Raw genomic sequence first — 17,881 nt, 5'->3', positions numbered from 1 at the left:
ATTTTTGTATTTTATGTTTTATGTGGTGTGTATGTATTGGTGCACAGAGTGTGAGTTATGTAGCACGGGTGATTAAAAATGTATAGTTGTATTTAGGCACGGGGATTGCACCATCACTTCACGTGCAGATAAAATGTGTATTAGTATGTGGGCACAGGGATTGCACAAATTAGATCACTGCTGGGATTCAAGTGAATGATTAATTAGTAATTGAATCCTGGCACAGCTGTATATATAGATGCATGAATCACTCACTCGGGGTTGGTGTGTTCAGGGAGAGAACAGGAGGGTGAGGTGAACGGAAAGGAAAGACATAAAACAATTCCTACATGTGCTGGAACTACCAGCACGATACTTGTTTTGGGGATTTTTTAGTGTTTTATTTGTTTGTTTGTGTCATCACACGAGCCAGCTTCACAAGCAGTTTTTGATTTTCTTATGGTGTAACAGGCTGCTGGTGTGTGGGTGCGTGCATTCGCTGTTGAGAGATTGAGACAGAGGTTGAAACCGATACGCCCCACATGACGCTACCAGCAATGGTAGCTTATGGGAGACACATGGCCAGAGTATAAAAAGCAAAAGAAACACTGTACAAAAACTACTAAATAAAAGGCGTTGTGAAAATGGTGTGCACTACTCCTATTGCATGGAGGTAACACTTTGCACACCTCGCTCACTATACAGTAGTGCGATCTACAATCCATGAACTAATCTCTGTTTCACTACTATACAAATCCCAACTACTCGCCCAGCAGTCGGCGACGTCAGTTTCTTTACATTCTGATCCCGGATCACTCTCACGGCGATCAGAGGATTACATAAGGTTTTTAGCTCTCTTTGTCTGGGTAGCATGGACGGTGTTCAGCCCGTTCTCTTTGGCTTTGCAGCAGCCCTGAGGTGAATAAACAGGACCTCTTTATACCTGACGCCCCGTTGGAACAAACGTACCTGCTGATTATCCACAGCTGGCAATCACACACAGCAGGCAGGCTTTCCAAGGAGCGTCAGGTACAGCATCAATTATTTACAATAATTACAATAAACACACACTATTTACAATACATGCACACAAAAAACGATATCATTACTGTATTTTTTCTGTAGGAATAGTTGCCAGTTTTGTAGTCCTTAATAGCAAAAAGCCCACAAAAATGTGTACATTTTGATACCTCAGTTGGCAGTCTTGCTTGTGCCTAGGCCAGGTTTCCTGCAGCAACAGTTTAGTCTCAACTGTGACTTAGCTGGAGGCTTGTTAATGTGGTGAGAAAAAAGCAACACTTCACAACAGAATTAATCTGTGAGAGCTGTTCCAGGATGTGACTGATATGGAAATGCAGTTGCTTCAAACTGGGGAAAGATTTGCCGCTATTCATCATTCTTGGAAACATTTCGATTTCTGAAGGCAAACTATATTCTCTCAGAATGCAGTGAAGCTGTATGATGTGATAATATGGCCATCGTGTAGCTGAGTTTCCAACCAAACACATTCATGTACATTAAATTCCACACACTGTAAAGCGCTGGCAGATGTGAGTTTTGGTTAAAAGAACCATTTTGTTTTAACACCGCTATTTTATCATTATTGCTTGCAGTTTATACAGTATGATGGGATATCTTGCTGATGCATTAAAACACAATGGTGAAATACTGTAGATATGGAGATATCTATTTCATACATCCACAGGGGAAACTTAACCTTTAACAAGATTAGGTTTACTGTATATCGCCTTTTTGTAAACTAGGTCGACAGTATGTTGAGTCCTACTGCCTTACAAAAAAGTCCAGTACTATAAGCCTCACCGTATAGCAACTTCATGAGGGAAATGCTTTCCATCTGCCATTTGTTATAATCACTTTTCCATACAGACTATGTGGCTGCAATAAAGGCTTTTTTGTCTATAGTTGAGGGAGAGATTTGAGTGTATATGTTTTTATTTTTCCAGCTCTCTACCATGAAAGACAAAATGGTGAATACGGGATATAAATGCCTAGTCCTGAAAGGATTTATATACCTGTGCAAATCCACATGAATTTCAACTGACTAGCTGTAATTCTTAAGATTACTGAAATTCAGAATGGAGTTTTTTTTTCCCTACCATTACCAGTTAGAACATAAATGAAACAAGTATAATAATCTGTATCTTTGTCATTTAAGTTTTCAGTTGTTGCAATTGTTATCCCAATAAATAAAAATAAATTGTTTACTGTAGCAAAAAATGATACATCCCAGAACGTGTTCAGCTGTAAGAAATGTATATATTTGACTAGATACAGAAGGGGACGTATTTGATATTTCTGAGAAAACAAACAGGAAGCAGACTACCTGTTACAATGTACTCTGCAGCCACCCTACTACACTACAGCATTCTTATACAGTAAAAACTGTGTAATCCAGCCCTTCTACAAACCGGCATTCTGTATAATTCGGCATATCTGGGTCCCGCTCAAATCCCTACTGAAATGAATGGCGAGACCCCCTCTACGCGATTTTTGACTCTACTGCCTAAAATCAAGGTAAACCTGAGGGTTCAATGCTAATTTTTTTCTTACGCTAAAAACTGTAGGCATACATTTAAAAAAAATAAAACAAATACACAAACACAATTTGAATTAACATCGCGATGCAGAAATTTCACTTTACTCTGAAGATGAAGATACACTTTTGTACTTTTGAAATGTAAATAAATAAATAAATCAGGCGGCTTGATTATTTTATTTAAAAGCGTAGGTCTGCAATGTAAAATATTCCTTCAAATTTAAGATGCACTTTTTGAACCATTTTTTGCTTCTTAAAAATAGCCTGTTTCTTAAATTCGAGTACAGTAGTGATGCATGTATTAAAGTCACCGACAAAAGACTTGACTACCTGAGTACAAACACAGCAACGTGAAAGACTGCTGAGAAAACATTAACAAAGACGTCACTGTCCGAATACACAAGTATCAACGTGGCTTACTATTGAGAATAGACGAACCAACACGTTACTGCCCGATCTCGAATCATCCATGGCATGCAGGCAGCCATTTTCAAAGAAGCATCCTTAGCTTCCTGAGGAATTCGAAGAGAAGCTTTTACAGTGTTTCTAACAAACAGTATCAGCTTGGACAGATCAGAAATGCTGATCAGACCCACGTATTTTTCGACATGTCAAGCAATACCAGAGTTCACAAACTGGGAGAAAACAGGTGTGAGTAACCATGACTGGAAATGAGAAGCAGCACGTAACTAATGCCCTGTGTGATAGCAGACGGCCGCAAACTGCCTCCATATGTGTAAATGAGGTTGTATCTTTGTAAATGCATATTTATTTGATGTTTTATTTTTTCCTCAAATTCAGGGTGGGAAATTTGGGCTGCGTCTTAAATTCGAGGGCGTCTTAAATTCAAAGGAATACTGTATTTATTTATTTATTTATTTATTTATTATTATTATTATTATTATTATTATTATTATTATTATTATTATTATTATTATTATTATTATTATTATTCAGTTTGCTTAGTTTCCAAATAGTTTGATACAGTTCGTGCTACCCTGGAGAATAATTCCAACTAGTCTCACTTTTACATGAAGGGATGAAAACTAAATAAACATGGTCTATGGGTAGAATGGTAAACAGTTTTTATTTTTTTTATTTTGTATATATAGTTTTACGTAACATTTATAATTGAGTGTTTAAAGTTGTGGATGAACATACGCTAAATGCATTACAGTATGTTCCTTAAACCTAATGTCAGTTAACTTTCATTTCATATAGGACCATCTTCAGTTTCATACAATATTAATAAATAAATAAATAAATAAATCAGATGGTTTGCCCATTTTATTGAAAAGCATAGGCCCTGCAATGTATTTATTACAGCATTAACGTTTTCTTTATTTATTTTTATTTCCAAAGCAGCCTAGTTTGACACATTTGGGGCTACCTTAAGAATAATTCAAACTAGTCTCACTTTGACATGAAGGGACGGTCAGATCTTCTTCTTCAGATCAGCTTTGGGTAAAGTCAATTTTCTGCATTGCAAGGGGGTCATTCACAAGACAACCACAAGCCGAACGCAAAAAGATTTCGGGGCTCTAAAAATGTAAATTAACCCCAAGCCGATGGGGTTGTCTTTCGGTTGGGGTCCTAACATATATAGAAATTCAGTATATTAGTACAGCAGCTCACAGAAATATTGGTTTTACACAATATTTCTTTTTGGTTCTCAACGGCCTTTATAACTGTCTTGCAAACCATGAGCACATAACGCTTTTTGTTGTTGCATGCACTTTTGTTGTTGCATGCACCAACCGCTCGTTGCATGCACTTCCGGCTGTGTGGGATATGTAGTTTTTAGACTTGTTAGCAATAGAAATAATGGTACAATGGACTACAATCCCAGGGGCACACGAGTTAGAATTTATAAGTTGTTTAAAGGGGTCCACAACTATGGATTGAAAAAAGAAATAGGATGTAGCGATGTTTGCTAGAAACCTTCTTTTTTAAACAGATATAAGGACAAACAGTTCCAAAATCTCAAGTATTATTAATCAGTACCCTGCGTTTCAGTACTCCTTATGAAGGACAACCTGTTATTTTTCTAGTTTAACTGACAAACGACTTCTACAGAAAGGAACAAGCAGAAACATTTAGAGGAGTGCTTGCAGCACTTAATTATAGGAACAAGATGAATAGGTAAACAGACAGACAATCATATCCTTGTTTAACTACATGTACACTACAAACATAATACCATTACAAGACAATTATCTTGCCCCATATTTCTTCTTGCTCTAAGTTTAAATAGTCTATTATTCTGCATTTGTTTTCCCTGTTTCTTTGAAATAACAATAAAATAATAGGAATCAATTGTTTTATACAAAAGAGGCATAGCGGACAGTGTTGGTGATGCATGGCAGAGGGCAGAGGCATGGTTAATTCAGCCCTGTTTCATTATCTTGCTCCATTTTTTTTTTTTTTTTTTTTGTAATTTATCTTACTTGAAACAAAACAATAGGGTATACGTTTTTTTTATTCTCCATGTCAAAAAGGGGGTACACGTTGCACTGGTGCAAAGTACAAAAATATATGTGAACTATCTAGAAACTGAACAATTAAAAAAATATTAAGAATACATCTTTCCTCTTTCAACTTTTATAAAGATTTTTATAAGCAGTTGCCACAAAACTCTTGGCTCTTAATTCCATGCCATGGGCATCACCAGATGGTTCATTGTGTCTTGCTGAATATTAAGCCAAATGGACACATTTAAGAAGTGACAGAGGCTGTTCAAGTAATTAAAAGTGTACTTTTTACAGCATTTATTCTAAAAGCATCAATGTCTCTGAACTTTTCTTTCGCATCCCAGTGACTTACAGCCACAGCAAATGTACCTCTCTCTTCATACTATAATGTAATTACAGGATTTGTGTGTTATTTTGCCAGTTAGTAGAGATAGATGCGACTACATGTTAACTTAAGTGGTGCACAGGACTTCTTATAAGGATTGATCTCGAAGAATAATTGTTATTCTATTTTGCTGTAATTAGTTTAACAGTTGTCCTTTTGTAATCAAGTTTAGATGTGCAAGTACTGAGTAAATATCTCACGTGACTGTGGAAAATCTCTTATGTGTAATTGGAAAATAAGGGGAGAAAATGAACAGGCTGTAAAATGTAAAAATGTTAGGTATGTTGTTTGTTATTAGTATTTTCACTTCCTACTATTTTAATTTAGTTAAACAGTTTAATTGCCTGGTATTGTCTTAGTTTCTCAGCAGTTCTAATGTAGTCTTGTTGCTGCCTGCACTGAAAATGAAGCTGCTTCAATTTCAGAGACACATTAATGATTAAATGTTTCAACAACTCCACAACAATACACAATATTCAATGCACTTTAAGGGTGTATTACTACTTAAGATTTCAAAGTACCCACAAAACCAAACATTTCCTTATAATAATATGTATCAAAATACGATCACAGGTTACGTTTATAGATATATGTGAAAAATAATATTTCCAACAATACCGTTTTTGTGGCACATTATGCACATTTAAATGTCTTTTCACATTACAGCACAAAGTCTGTTTTGTGTTTTGGAATCCTCTGCCTCTGTCTCTCTGTTCTGTCAAATACATTTTTTGGTTCTGTTGTCTGAGTAACAATCCCAACTTCCTGTTGCTGTTCTCTGTGCCTGTTTGACGCTGACAATGGGAACATTGCCCACGAGTGCACTTGGCAAACCTGAGCTGTCTTCAGGACCGATGCTTTCACAGTAGTACATAAAACAGACCATAGCTGTCGCAGAGTCCCCTGTGGAGCAGGCCACTTTTAGGATGGCTGGACCTAGGACTGCTACATTTACACTACAAAATAAATACCTAAGCTGCCTCAAAACTGGCTTAAAAGTGGCTAATGTAAACAGGGTATAACTTACCCAAAACCAAAGGCCAAATGAAGGAATCATGGGAAAGAAATGCTGTACTGCACAGGCAGTTTCCCATCTCCTTTTAAATTAACTTTGTACATCTGACTTAAAACATAAACATCCAATTTAATGACATCAAAACTCCATTTTAACCTACACAATTTTAAAATGAATAAAGTCTGTTTTTATTATAGTAAATGCATGTGTATTTTTACAATCTGGCAACAGACACTGAGGATCGTTGTCTGCTGTATTCTCTTATTTTTTTTTGGTTCAGGTAGTGCAGAAAGTCTTGCATGCCACTTGCTTAAGTGTTATTTAATTTTTTCTAAGGATTTCTCCGAAATATCCTTTGGCACTGCAGCTTTTACATATATGCTCCCTTTTGTCGTTTACCGTTTCCAACAAATAGCAGCAAACCATATACTACCGTAACTGAAACAAGTACACGAGAAATATTCTTGTGAGCGTTTTGTCTCACCAGGGTGTGTTGGGAAGTGGAGTTCAAGATAAAAACAAGCTGAAATTCCACTTTTAATCGGTTTTAAAAAATAAATGTCGGTAAGATGAACTTGTATTTTGGCAGTCATCTGTACAAAATTGTTTTTTGTACCGAAAACCGTAACCCTTATGTATATTACAAATTAAAATACATTTGTAAAATGTTACAATCATGTCAAAGTGTCTAATAATTCACAATAGGCACAGGTACTGTACAATATTGCCTATGGTGTCACAGCAGTGTGCCTCCAGCACAACCCATCCAGAAGGAATAACATTCCAAAAAGATTAAATAATTATCTCTATGCCCATCGAGTCCCTTACCTCACTGATAGACTGCCAGTCTCAAAAATGTAGTACTAGAGGCGCAAAACAATTACATACCAAAAGTAGACAAATCAAAATCTAAAACAAAATGGCCAAAATGATTTAACAGATCAATTAAAAAAAAATATTCAGAGAAAAAGGCACTTTACAGAGCTCTTAAAAGGGACCAAGAACAAAGTACACAGAAAGAGTACTTGGGACTTCAAACACAAGTCAAAAAGGAGGTTAGAAAGACCAAGAGAGAGATAGAAATGAGCATTGCTAAGGGGACTTAAACCAATTCTAAAAAGTTTTTCCAGTATTATAACAGCAAGAGCACATTCAAGGAGGAGGTAAAATGTCTAAGAGATAAACTGGCAAAATCATAGTTGAAGAGAAAAAAATAGCAATTATATTAAATGATTACTTTTCACAAGTTTTTACAAAGGAGAATACAGACAACATGCCCCACATGTTGACCTGTTCCTATCCAGGGCAGCAGTGTGGAGTAGTGGTTAGGACTCTGGACTCTTGACCGGAGGGTCGTGGGTTCAATCCCAGGTGGGGGACACTGCTGCTGTACCCTTGAGCAAGGTTCTTTACCTAGATTGCTCCAGTAAAAACCCAACTGTATAAATGGGTAATTGTATATAAAAATAATGTGTAAAAAATAATGTAATTGTATGTAAAAATAATGTGATATCTTGTTACAATTGTAAGTCGCCCTGGATAAGGGTGTCTGCAAAGAAATAAATAATAATAATAATAATAATAATAATAATAATAAATAACTTTAACATAACAGAGGTAGAAGTGTTAAAGGGACTAGGAGCTCTTAAAATAAACAAATCCTCTGGGCCGGATGAGATCCTCCCAATAGTACTCCAAGAAATGAAATAAGTTATTTACAAAGTACTGATTAGAGGAGAAACCTCAAAATGGAACGAGGTAACCAGTTGAGTACCAAAGGGATCATTATTAGGTCCTCTGCTCTTCCTAATCTACATTAATGACTTAGATTCTGGTATAGTAAGCAAACTTGTTAAATTTGCAGACAACACAGAAATAGGAGGAGTGGCAAACACTGTTGCAGCAGCAAAGATCATTCGAAATGATCTAGACAGCATCCAGAACTGGGCAGACACATGGCAAATGACATTTAATAGAGAAAAGTGTAAAGTACTGCACGCAGGCAATAAAAATGTGCATTATAAATACCATATGGGAGATACTGAAATTGAAGAAGGAGTCTATGAAAAAGACCTAGGAGTTTATGTTGACTCAGAAATGTCTTCATCTAGACAATGTGGGGAAGCTATAAAAAAGGCCAACAAAATGCTCGGATATATAGTGAAAAGTGTTGAATTAAATCAAGGGAAGTAATGTGAAAACTTTATAATGCATTAGTAAGACCTCATCTAGAATATTGTGTTCAGTTCTGGTCACCTTGCTGCAAAAAGGATATTGCTGCTCTAGAAAGAGTGCAAAGAAGAGCCACCAGAATTATTCTGCATTTAAAAGGCATGTCATATGCAGACAGGATAATTTAATCTATTCAGTCTTGAACAAAGATGACTACGCAGCAATCTGATTCAAGCATACGAAATTCTAAAAGGTATTGACAATGTCCACCCAAGGGACTTGTTCGACCTGAAAAAAGAAACAAGGACCAGGGGTCACAAAAGAGATTAGTTAAAGGAGCATTCAGAACAGAAAATAGGAGGCAGTTTTACACAGAGAATTGTGGGAATCAACTCCCCAATAATGTTGTTGAAGCTGACACCCTGGGATCCTTCAAGAAGCTGCTTGATGAGATTCTGGGATCAATAAGCTACTAACAAACGAGCAAGATGGGCTGAATGGGCTCTTCTTGTTTGTAAACTTTCTTATGTTCTTCTTATGAGTAAAGTTGCCAATTAGTGTCAACTGTGACTTTAATGAAGACACCTGCTTTCTAGGAACTGAACTAAAACCAAAGGAACACATATCACACAGGTCTCAGCATGTATCGACTGTACTTGTATGTAAATTCACACTGTAGGAAAAACAAGCTATGCTATTTTGATTTTTGTATTGGTTTCTTAACCAGTGGTTTAAAAAACATTTTTAATCAAATTGCTTGTTTGTCCATTTGGTGTCTTTAACCTTTTGGCCAATGCTTTAGCAGATTAAATATTAAATTAAATATTAAGCAGGTTTACCAGTCTAATACAGTGCTTAGCTAAAGAAAAGGAGCAACTATTAAGATCAATCTACATTTTAAAAATAGTACTTAAATATACAAAAAAACACACGCATATTACTAACACAACTGGAAGTTTTATTTCAACAAACCTAAGTCAATGTTTGGAAAATATATAAGAAGAAGCAGATCTTAAAATATTTAAACCAATGTGTCAGTCAACCTTTCATCCCAGTATACACAGCATATAAAGTTTATGTCCGGAAGAGGAGAGATTAAGTGATATAACCTGTGGTTAACAGCTGATTTGGCCATTCAGGGAACCCTGGTTGTGAAAGCAACCTTCCATTTCACATTACACTCACCACTAAAGATGCTTTCTGTACTTTGGACAAGAGATATCAAGATTAAGTGTCCTATTCTTTATGATAAATCTCAGGTCATCTTCCTTGAGATTAAAGTTATCCTTAAGAGGAGTAAGGTGCAAACAATTTTCAAGATATACTGTATCTAGTTTGCATCTAGCTGTTGTATTTTGCATTTAAGTATAAAACTGTATGTAATCATGCATCTCGTTTTGATTTTGACAGACCAGCAGTATTCCTGGTCACCTTCTCAGCACTTCAATGAGGACAGATACTCTCCTGCACCAAGGAGCATGAAGGGTTTATCTGGCAGCCGAACTCAGCCACAGCTAAGTTCAGGACACACTTGTGGCTTAGCGGAATGTGAACATTCCCACGACCATATCCACCATGGGCAGGACTCAAGGCAATCGTATTTACTTAGCCCTACGGACAGCTGCCAAATGGACCACCGCTGCTCGCCTCGTAGCTCCATCCACTCAGATTGCATGATGATGCCTATGACGGTGGGAGACCACATGTCAAGCAGCACTTTCCCAAGAATGCACTACAGCTCTCATTACGAAACCAGGGATGACTGTGCCATGTCACACGCCAGCAGCAAGATCAACCGAATCCCAGCTAACCTCTTGGATCAGTTTGAAAAGCAGCTGCCACTGCACCGAGATGGTTTCCACACCCTGCAGTACCAGAGGACATCCACCACAGAGCAGCGCAGCGAAAGCCCTGGAAGAATACGGCACCTTGTCCACTCGGTCCAAAAACTGTTTACCAAGTCTCACTCTTTGGAGGGGTCTTCAAAAAGTAATATGAATGGAACTAAGGGAGACAGCAGAGGTGACAGCCACCATCACAGTCACCACTCGAAACATAGTAAAAGGAGTAAAAGTAAGGAGAGAAAACCGGACTCTAAGCATAGATCAGGGATGGGCTGGTGGAGCTCTGATGACAACCTGGATAGTGACAGCACTTACAGAACACCAAGTGTTATGAGTAGGCATCACGTTGACCATATCAGTCACTGTTACCCAGAATCTATACAAGGCCACTTTGGGGACCTTACACTAAAGACTTCAAAAAGTAACAATGACGTTAAATGTTCAGCCTGTGAAGGGCTGGCCATGGCACCTGAAGGAAAGTTCATGAAAAGGAGCTCATGGTCAACTCTAACTGTGAGCCAAGCCAAGGAGGCTTATCGCAAGTCATCACTAAATCTGGAAAAGCCAATGATGCATCAGGATATTAAACCATCCCTGAGGCCATGCCATTACCTACAGGTAAGAAACTACTTTGATAACATTGCCCTTGCTGGTTGTTGTTCCTCTGGAGAACAAAATTGATGTGTTATAGAATCTCAGCCATATATCTAAATACTTTGCACAGCTTTTAATAGTTTGTCTACATTTCTTGCTGATTTTTTATATTTGATTGTTTGTTTACTGTGGCATAGTTAGAAACAGTGGTATTTACAAAGCAATACAAACTTACTTTGTAAATATTACCATTGCCATTTAGAATGAGCCTTTAGCCCCAGATACACTGCCAGAAATGAACGGTAAGGAGTTTTGCCAGATTGATTTTATCTTCTCATACTTCCAGAAATAACTAGGTTATTTTAAAATGTATTTCCTTGTCAAGTTAACATAGTTTTGTCCTCTAAAGATTGTTTTTTTTAACAACCTGGCATTTGGATTACACTCCAAATCAATCCAAATTTAATCTAAGTTTATCCATAGGTGTTGTTGTTTTTTTAACATACAGTCACAGACAGAAGTATTGGCACCCAACACTTAATATCAGATCATTCAAGAAAACATGTAAAATACAAGCATTTAGTGAACATTAATATGACAAAGACCAAGAAACACCATTTCTGGTAGTGTAACAAACAATCTTTATTAAAAAAAAACAAAAGCACCAAGCAATTTAAAATATTTCTTCATGGCAAAAGTATTGGCACTTGTACTTTAAATCTGAATTGAATATAACTAATTAAAAAATATATTCATTGATTGAGAAACATTACAGAGTAACTGCAGTAAGCTGCATTATAAAGTCAATAGAATGGGACCAGACATTAATTAGTGGCTTTTCACAAAATGGTTGTATTTAACATGTTTTCTTGAATTATCTTATATTAAGTGTAGGGTGTCAATACCTTTGTCTGCGACTGAGCTTTTGTAAACTCTATTTATATAAAGTCATGTTTACGTAGATGTGGTAAGAGAGGTAACAGGAGAAGTCTGTCCTAAGAATAAAACAGGATAGTATTTCCATAAGAGAATGCCACAGTGAATGTCTCTGGGAGACTGCATTTTACAGGTCACTTACAATAAACAATTTGTATCCAGCCATGGATTCATATTTGGTTCAGTTACCTACTGACACACTTTCCAGTGCTCACAGCTATTGTTTATAGTAACTCCAGCACTGTAAAGCACACAGCGAAAGGTTACATAAAATGGATATAACTATGGCTCTACGGTTCCATACAATATCAGCATTTTTTTAATGTAGTGACTAGGCTGGCAAAAGTAGTTTTGAAAATCTCTTCTCTACAGCAAATTCAATATGTAATACCAAGTGCCTGTGTATATGATTGTATTGACAACAACATGTATGGATGATTAATGCGATTACATTATGTTTTACTATAGTAAACTTTTATAAGGGGTAGAGATTGACAGTACATTAGGTTCTGCCGAAAATAATGTCCTAATTTAACTATGTTCCCATCTTCAGAGTTGGCTTACCAAAATATCAATAAAGCAACAGAGTAATGCTTCAGGAGTAGGATATAGCTTATTAAATAATCATATACTGTTGCTAGGATCCATGTTCAGCAAAGGAATGTCTATATGCTACTGTAACATACAATTAATTATTATTGACATTACTGCATTTTCAGGAAACCAGTTAATGAACAATTATAAATATGTCGTGCTAAAAACAGAAAATGACATTGCATTGCTGTGATATTTTTAGGCAATATTATGAACCTTAGGATGCTGACGCATTCGCAAATGTTCATTCAAGGAAGATTAGCATTTTATAAAAGGCAGTTAAAAATGTCTTCATAAAATTAACATAAGACTGGAAAACGTGGGGAAGTTAGTGTTGCAGCTGTATATAGGGCAGAAAGCAGAATGTAGTTTTATGAATAATTTACTATATTCTGCACTAAACACCAATTACCTGTGAATCCAACCTGTGATCGTTGTGCAAGGTTAAAGATGGGTAATTGCGTTTAATCAATCATTCAATCATCCCTAATAATCCAGGCAAATGGATAGAGCTTTCTCTTTAACCTCTTACCTCTCTTTCCCACTGGAGCGCTTAGGAGTGGCTTGCTATTAGAGCTGTGGAAAAAATATGAACAGCCCAATCCTTCCCAGGAGCTATTCTGACCCCCAACAAAACAGGTGGTCTCCGTGTGCTTGCTGAAGCAGTAGTGGTGGGTCATTTTCTTGGATTTGTGTACAGCAGTGGTTCCCAAACTTTTCAAGCTTGCACCATCTTATTCAGCACCAAAATATTGTGTGACACACTGATGACAGACCAGTATAATTTTATCAAGCAATAAAAATAAGTCAAATGTAAAGTAGTGTGAAAGCATAAGTCAATTTTAATCAATTTAGTTAATTAAATGTACTCATGTTACTTACCTAATGGGATGGATGGGCCTGCTTGTTGGACACAGTTCTTCAATATAGGTTCAATTTTGGAAATTGCTGAGATCTATATTTTGTTTTTATTGCTGCTACAGCTGAAAATCCAGATTCACAAAGATAGTGGTTAAAAATGGAAGCAGCACTTTCACTGCTGTGGCACTTAGCAGTGAATATTCTCTCTTCACTGATTGCCAAAAGTCAACAATTGATTTTTGTTGAAAAGCATTCTTCAGTCTGATAACGCACACGTTCAGTCATGAGGTTTATCTGCAACGTCTTTGTGATTTATATCTAAATGGCACCATACTTTCCACTGCTAAAACAGAATCACAGATGACACATGAAGAAATGTAATCTGGGTCATATTTTAGTGATCTGCTCAATGATTTGGATGTTGATGCCTGAACTCAGTCATCCTCTTGTTTTCTCTTCCACGTAACAAAGGCATCCATCTTAATGAAGTACTTGATAAAGCTATTCCGATCCACTGCACCAACAACAAATCTTTCTTTTAATGGTACCCAAATAAATCTCAGGTGTGTCGCAAAAGTGTCTTACTGTTTACAGAAAAGGTTGTGTTTCAAACTCATGACACTGCCCACTGACGCTTATTGGATGTATTTTCACAGTTCAGTTTGAACAACAACAAAAAACATAACCATTTCAACTTATGTGCAGCCAGCGCTACATTAACCACATTTATCCCACACGGAAAGAAAATATATTTTTAATATATTTTTTTTATGAATGGGAAACATGTTAAATATATAATATATTTATAACCTTACCATATATTTTCAACATATAAAATAAATATATGACCCCCAGATTAAATTATATTTAAAATATATTCCAAATGTACCAGATATTTTTATTATATTCTATTTAATTCAATGTTGGGAAAATAGAAGTATCATACTGTGGAAGGGTGAGGAATTCACTGACACAGGAGACAGAAATTTGTAGTGCTAAACACCACTTAGGTGCACTATTTATTTATATCCACAAGGTGGCTCTTTTGTCCTATTTTTACCAGCAATGGTATAAGGCTTCACAGAGTACCTTGGGTATACACTAGAGTGACATGAAGACGGGACTCATGCTGGACCCGCGGGGGAAAAAATGGTGTTAAATTTTGCGGGATGGGATGGTACAGGAGTGAAGCTCATGGGAACGGGCGGGACCGGGAAATAAAAAAAAATAAACCTCCCAGGACGGGCAAGAATAGAATTTAAGCTTCCGGGAATGGGAAAGAACGGGACTACTCTGCCACCAGCAGACAGGAAGAGGAAGTTTTTTTGCTCTTTAAAGTCGTAAAAGAGCCTTTGACATGGAACTTGACTGTTACCATAAATATACAAAATAATATTAACAGGTCTCACTTGAACATATAATCACATTAATTTTACCAAATTATGTTTAATCACGCTACAATAAATCAAATAATACCCGGAAATACACAGAGGGCGATCTCCATTTCCTGTTGTGGGGCCAGGAGACTGTGACCTCAGGCTTCTTGCATTCTTGCAGCGACAGAGAAAGTGAGAGTAGCCTAATTTTATCAGTTTCAGACACCTCTTATGAATGTGAATTATGTAGTGATGGATCTGACATAGAGAGAGAAAACAGGGATTGTCTCCCGTATCAATTTGAGTCGTATGCCTCAGAATCAGAAGGTTCAAACTCGAAAAGAGAGACTCCAACAACACCAACGTGGACAGACCAGAGGGACAGCAGATGCCTGCGGAGAATCAGCGTATTGGCAACACGGAATGGTTAATAAAAACCCTTACGTTTAACATACATTGATACTTAAAATATTTCACATTACCCATAATTGTATAGTTATGTCAGTCCTTTAGTTAACAATATTGAATTATTGATACTAGCAGAATAACCGAACGCTGTGGATTGCTACTGGCATGTATTTAACATATCTCTCTCTATATACATATGTACAGTGTATTAAGGATGTAATGCATAATGCAGAGATGTCAAAGGCTACGGTTTGGCCGTAGCAGCTACTATTTTTTGGAGGTACTGCTTCGGCGCTATCTTGAAGGGGTATGTATAATACTACGATTTTTAATAAATAAATACATGAAGGATACTCCCTGAACGTTTATGAAATATTATTTCAATACCATGTTTTTTTGTTTATTTGTTTTAATTAATTAATGGTTCATAATACTGTATTTCACTGACAGTTTATTGTGGCATTGACATACTAAAATCTCTGAGCCAGGTTGCTTAGTAACCGATTTAGAAACTGAAACTGCTGCACAAAACTCTAAACAGTTTTTTTTATATTACCAAATTTATATATTACATCATTATATTGCACATTGTGCTTATAAAGACCCTGTGCGTGCACTGTATTTTTTTTCTGAAAAAACAAATTACTAGTAGTATACCGGTAGTGTTTAATGCAAAACCTTATAAACCCTAATTTTATACATGAATACGAAAATATCTATACCTCCAAATAATAGGTGATCTCTGTTTATCACGGGGTGGGATGGGACGGGATTTTTTTTGACAGAACAAGATGGGACAGGAATTTAAAATAAAAAGTTACAGGATGGGACGGGACGGGAAAAATTTGGACAGGACAGGATGGGACAGGATTGGAAATGATTACTCTTTCATGCAATGGGATGGGACAGGAACATTTTTGACAGGATGGGACAGGACTGAAGTTTCATTCCTGTGTCACTCTCTAGTACACACGCAGGTGCACGAAACAATAATCAAAACAGAAGGCACAAAGAAAAAGAGAAATACCCATACCCGTCGCTACCCATACAGCCCGAGACTCCGTCCTACACTCCGCAGTTCCCTCAACTGCGTTGCTTAAAACTATACTTTCGGGGGTCTGCCCAGATTTCCCTGCTACTGCTATATATCTTGTCTTGTTGTGCTCTATGTCATTGCACTGTTCTCCGTCCGGCCGCAAAGCTTCCGCTGGCTCGTGTACGTCCTATAGAGGCAGATCTGAGGGAACAACAGAGCGTTATTTATAGGTTCAGCAATCCCCCAAGGCCCGCCTCTCAGCCACTCAGAGAGAGGGAAAGCCTGCACACCCTCTTCCCCACCTCTCCGTGTCACTGCCATGACTGACAGGCGGATCTTACGAGGCTGCTGCCCTCTTCCTGCAGCACCATGCATACGTCAGACAGTCAGCACAGATCTCCCCTGTTACACATACATTTCTATTATATATTAAAAATATGTTTTTGTTCCATATGGGATCAACCCACAATACTCTGGATCACCCGTGTTACATTGCATTGGCTGTGTTTCGTTAGAGCACTGAACCGCAATATGGCCATACTCATTGCATTTGTTACATTTATAAGACTTATACCGTTCTGTAACAGGTACTACACCAAAGCCCCTGTTTCCCCCAGTTACCTCAAGATGATTCACGACTTCTGGCCGCTCGTCAACTACCCCTCCCCTCAGTTCCTGTTTACCGGAAAACCTGTCGGTGTACTGCCTTTGTCGGCAGGATCGCCTGCTGCTTCTGAGTGAAGTGACCATTGGTTGCGTTGCCAAGTCCTTGGCAGCCAAATGCCATTCAATCATAGCAACAAAGTCACCAGTGTAGTGGGGTCACTTTGGCCAACCCACCTCCTCAATTTGGGGAGCATGGCTCTCAAAAACTGATCCATGACCAATATTTCAATAATTCGGCTGCAGCCAGCGTCGTGCCAAGTGGATCAGGTCAAACATTTGTGACCTAGGAGCTTGCTAGATTTAAAGCTCCAGGCAAGAAATTGTTGAGTCCTCACCTCAGTCGTCACTCGCATGCCAAAATTTCAGCCTTGAGCTGGTCATAGTCCTCAGCTGCCGCTTGTGCAGGTCATAATAGGCTTTTTGAGCGTCACCTATTAAAAAGGGCAATGCTTCCCTGGTGGCCACTTGCTCAGATGACAACAGGCAGGCTTCCACATCGTCATCCCTGGTCATTTTCTGTAGTAGGTGACTGGGTCTTGAGTTATTCACCACCGACTTGGTACCAGCAGCCACGTCAAGTCTGGCAGCCAGTTCCTGTCGCTCCTGTCGTGCCTGGACCAGCTGGTTCAGCAACACTTGGGGGGTGTTCCGTTGCTCAGCAACCTGCTCTTGCTGCACCCGCTGTTGTTCAGCCAACTGTGCTTGCTGCACCCGATTAGTTTCCTACTGCGTAGCGGTTGCTTGCAGCAGTGCGGAAAACCAAAAGTCTGCCATTTCTCCTCCAAGCCAATAGGGGGCGCTGTAATCCTCCTTCTTACACCACTTGTGTCAAAGTGACCATATGTTGTGCAGGATTTTCTCAATAAAGTACTTGGAGACTTCAGGTTGCTTTCAAAAAACAAAGGTGCATTTTTTTACAGTGCACAGAGAAACCAAAACAAGAAAATTAAATAAACAGCAAAACAAAACAAAAGCCTAACTCCATCA

General features: G+C 37.8%; 1 protein-coding gene across 1 annotated transcript in view; it reads left to right on the top strand.

Moving 5' to 3' along the window:
* Positions 1-17,881, top strand: part of LOC117410623 (disks large-associated protein 2-like) — a 180,497-nt gene that overhangs the window by 84,520 nt on the left and 78,096 nt on the right. The window contains exon 3 of the mRNA XM_034017303.3: positions 9,990-11,041. Coding sequence (XP_033873194.1) covers positions 10,058-11,041 — 984 coding nt within the window. The 5' untranslated portion in view covers positions 9,990-10,057. The remainder of the gene's footprint in view (positions 1-9,989; positions 11,042-17,881) is intronic.

This window comes from Acipenser ruthenus, chromosome 6, assembly GCF_902713425.1.
Source record: "Acipenser ruthenus chromosome 6, fAciRut3.2 maternal haplotype, whole genome shotgun sequence".
NCBI lineage: Eukaryota > Metazoa > Chordata > Actinopteri > Acipenseriformes > Acipenseridae > Acipenser > Acipenser ruthenus.
This window is presented reverse-complemented; position numbering and strand designations above follow the sequence as displayed.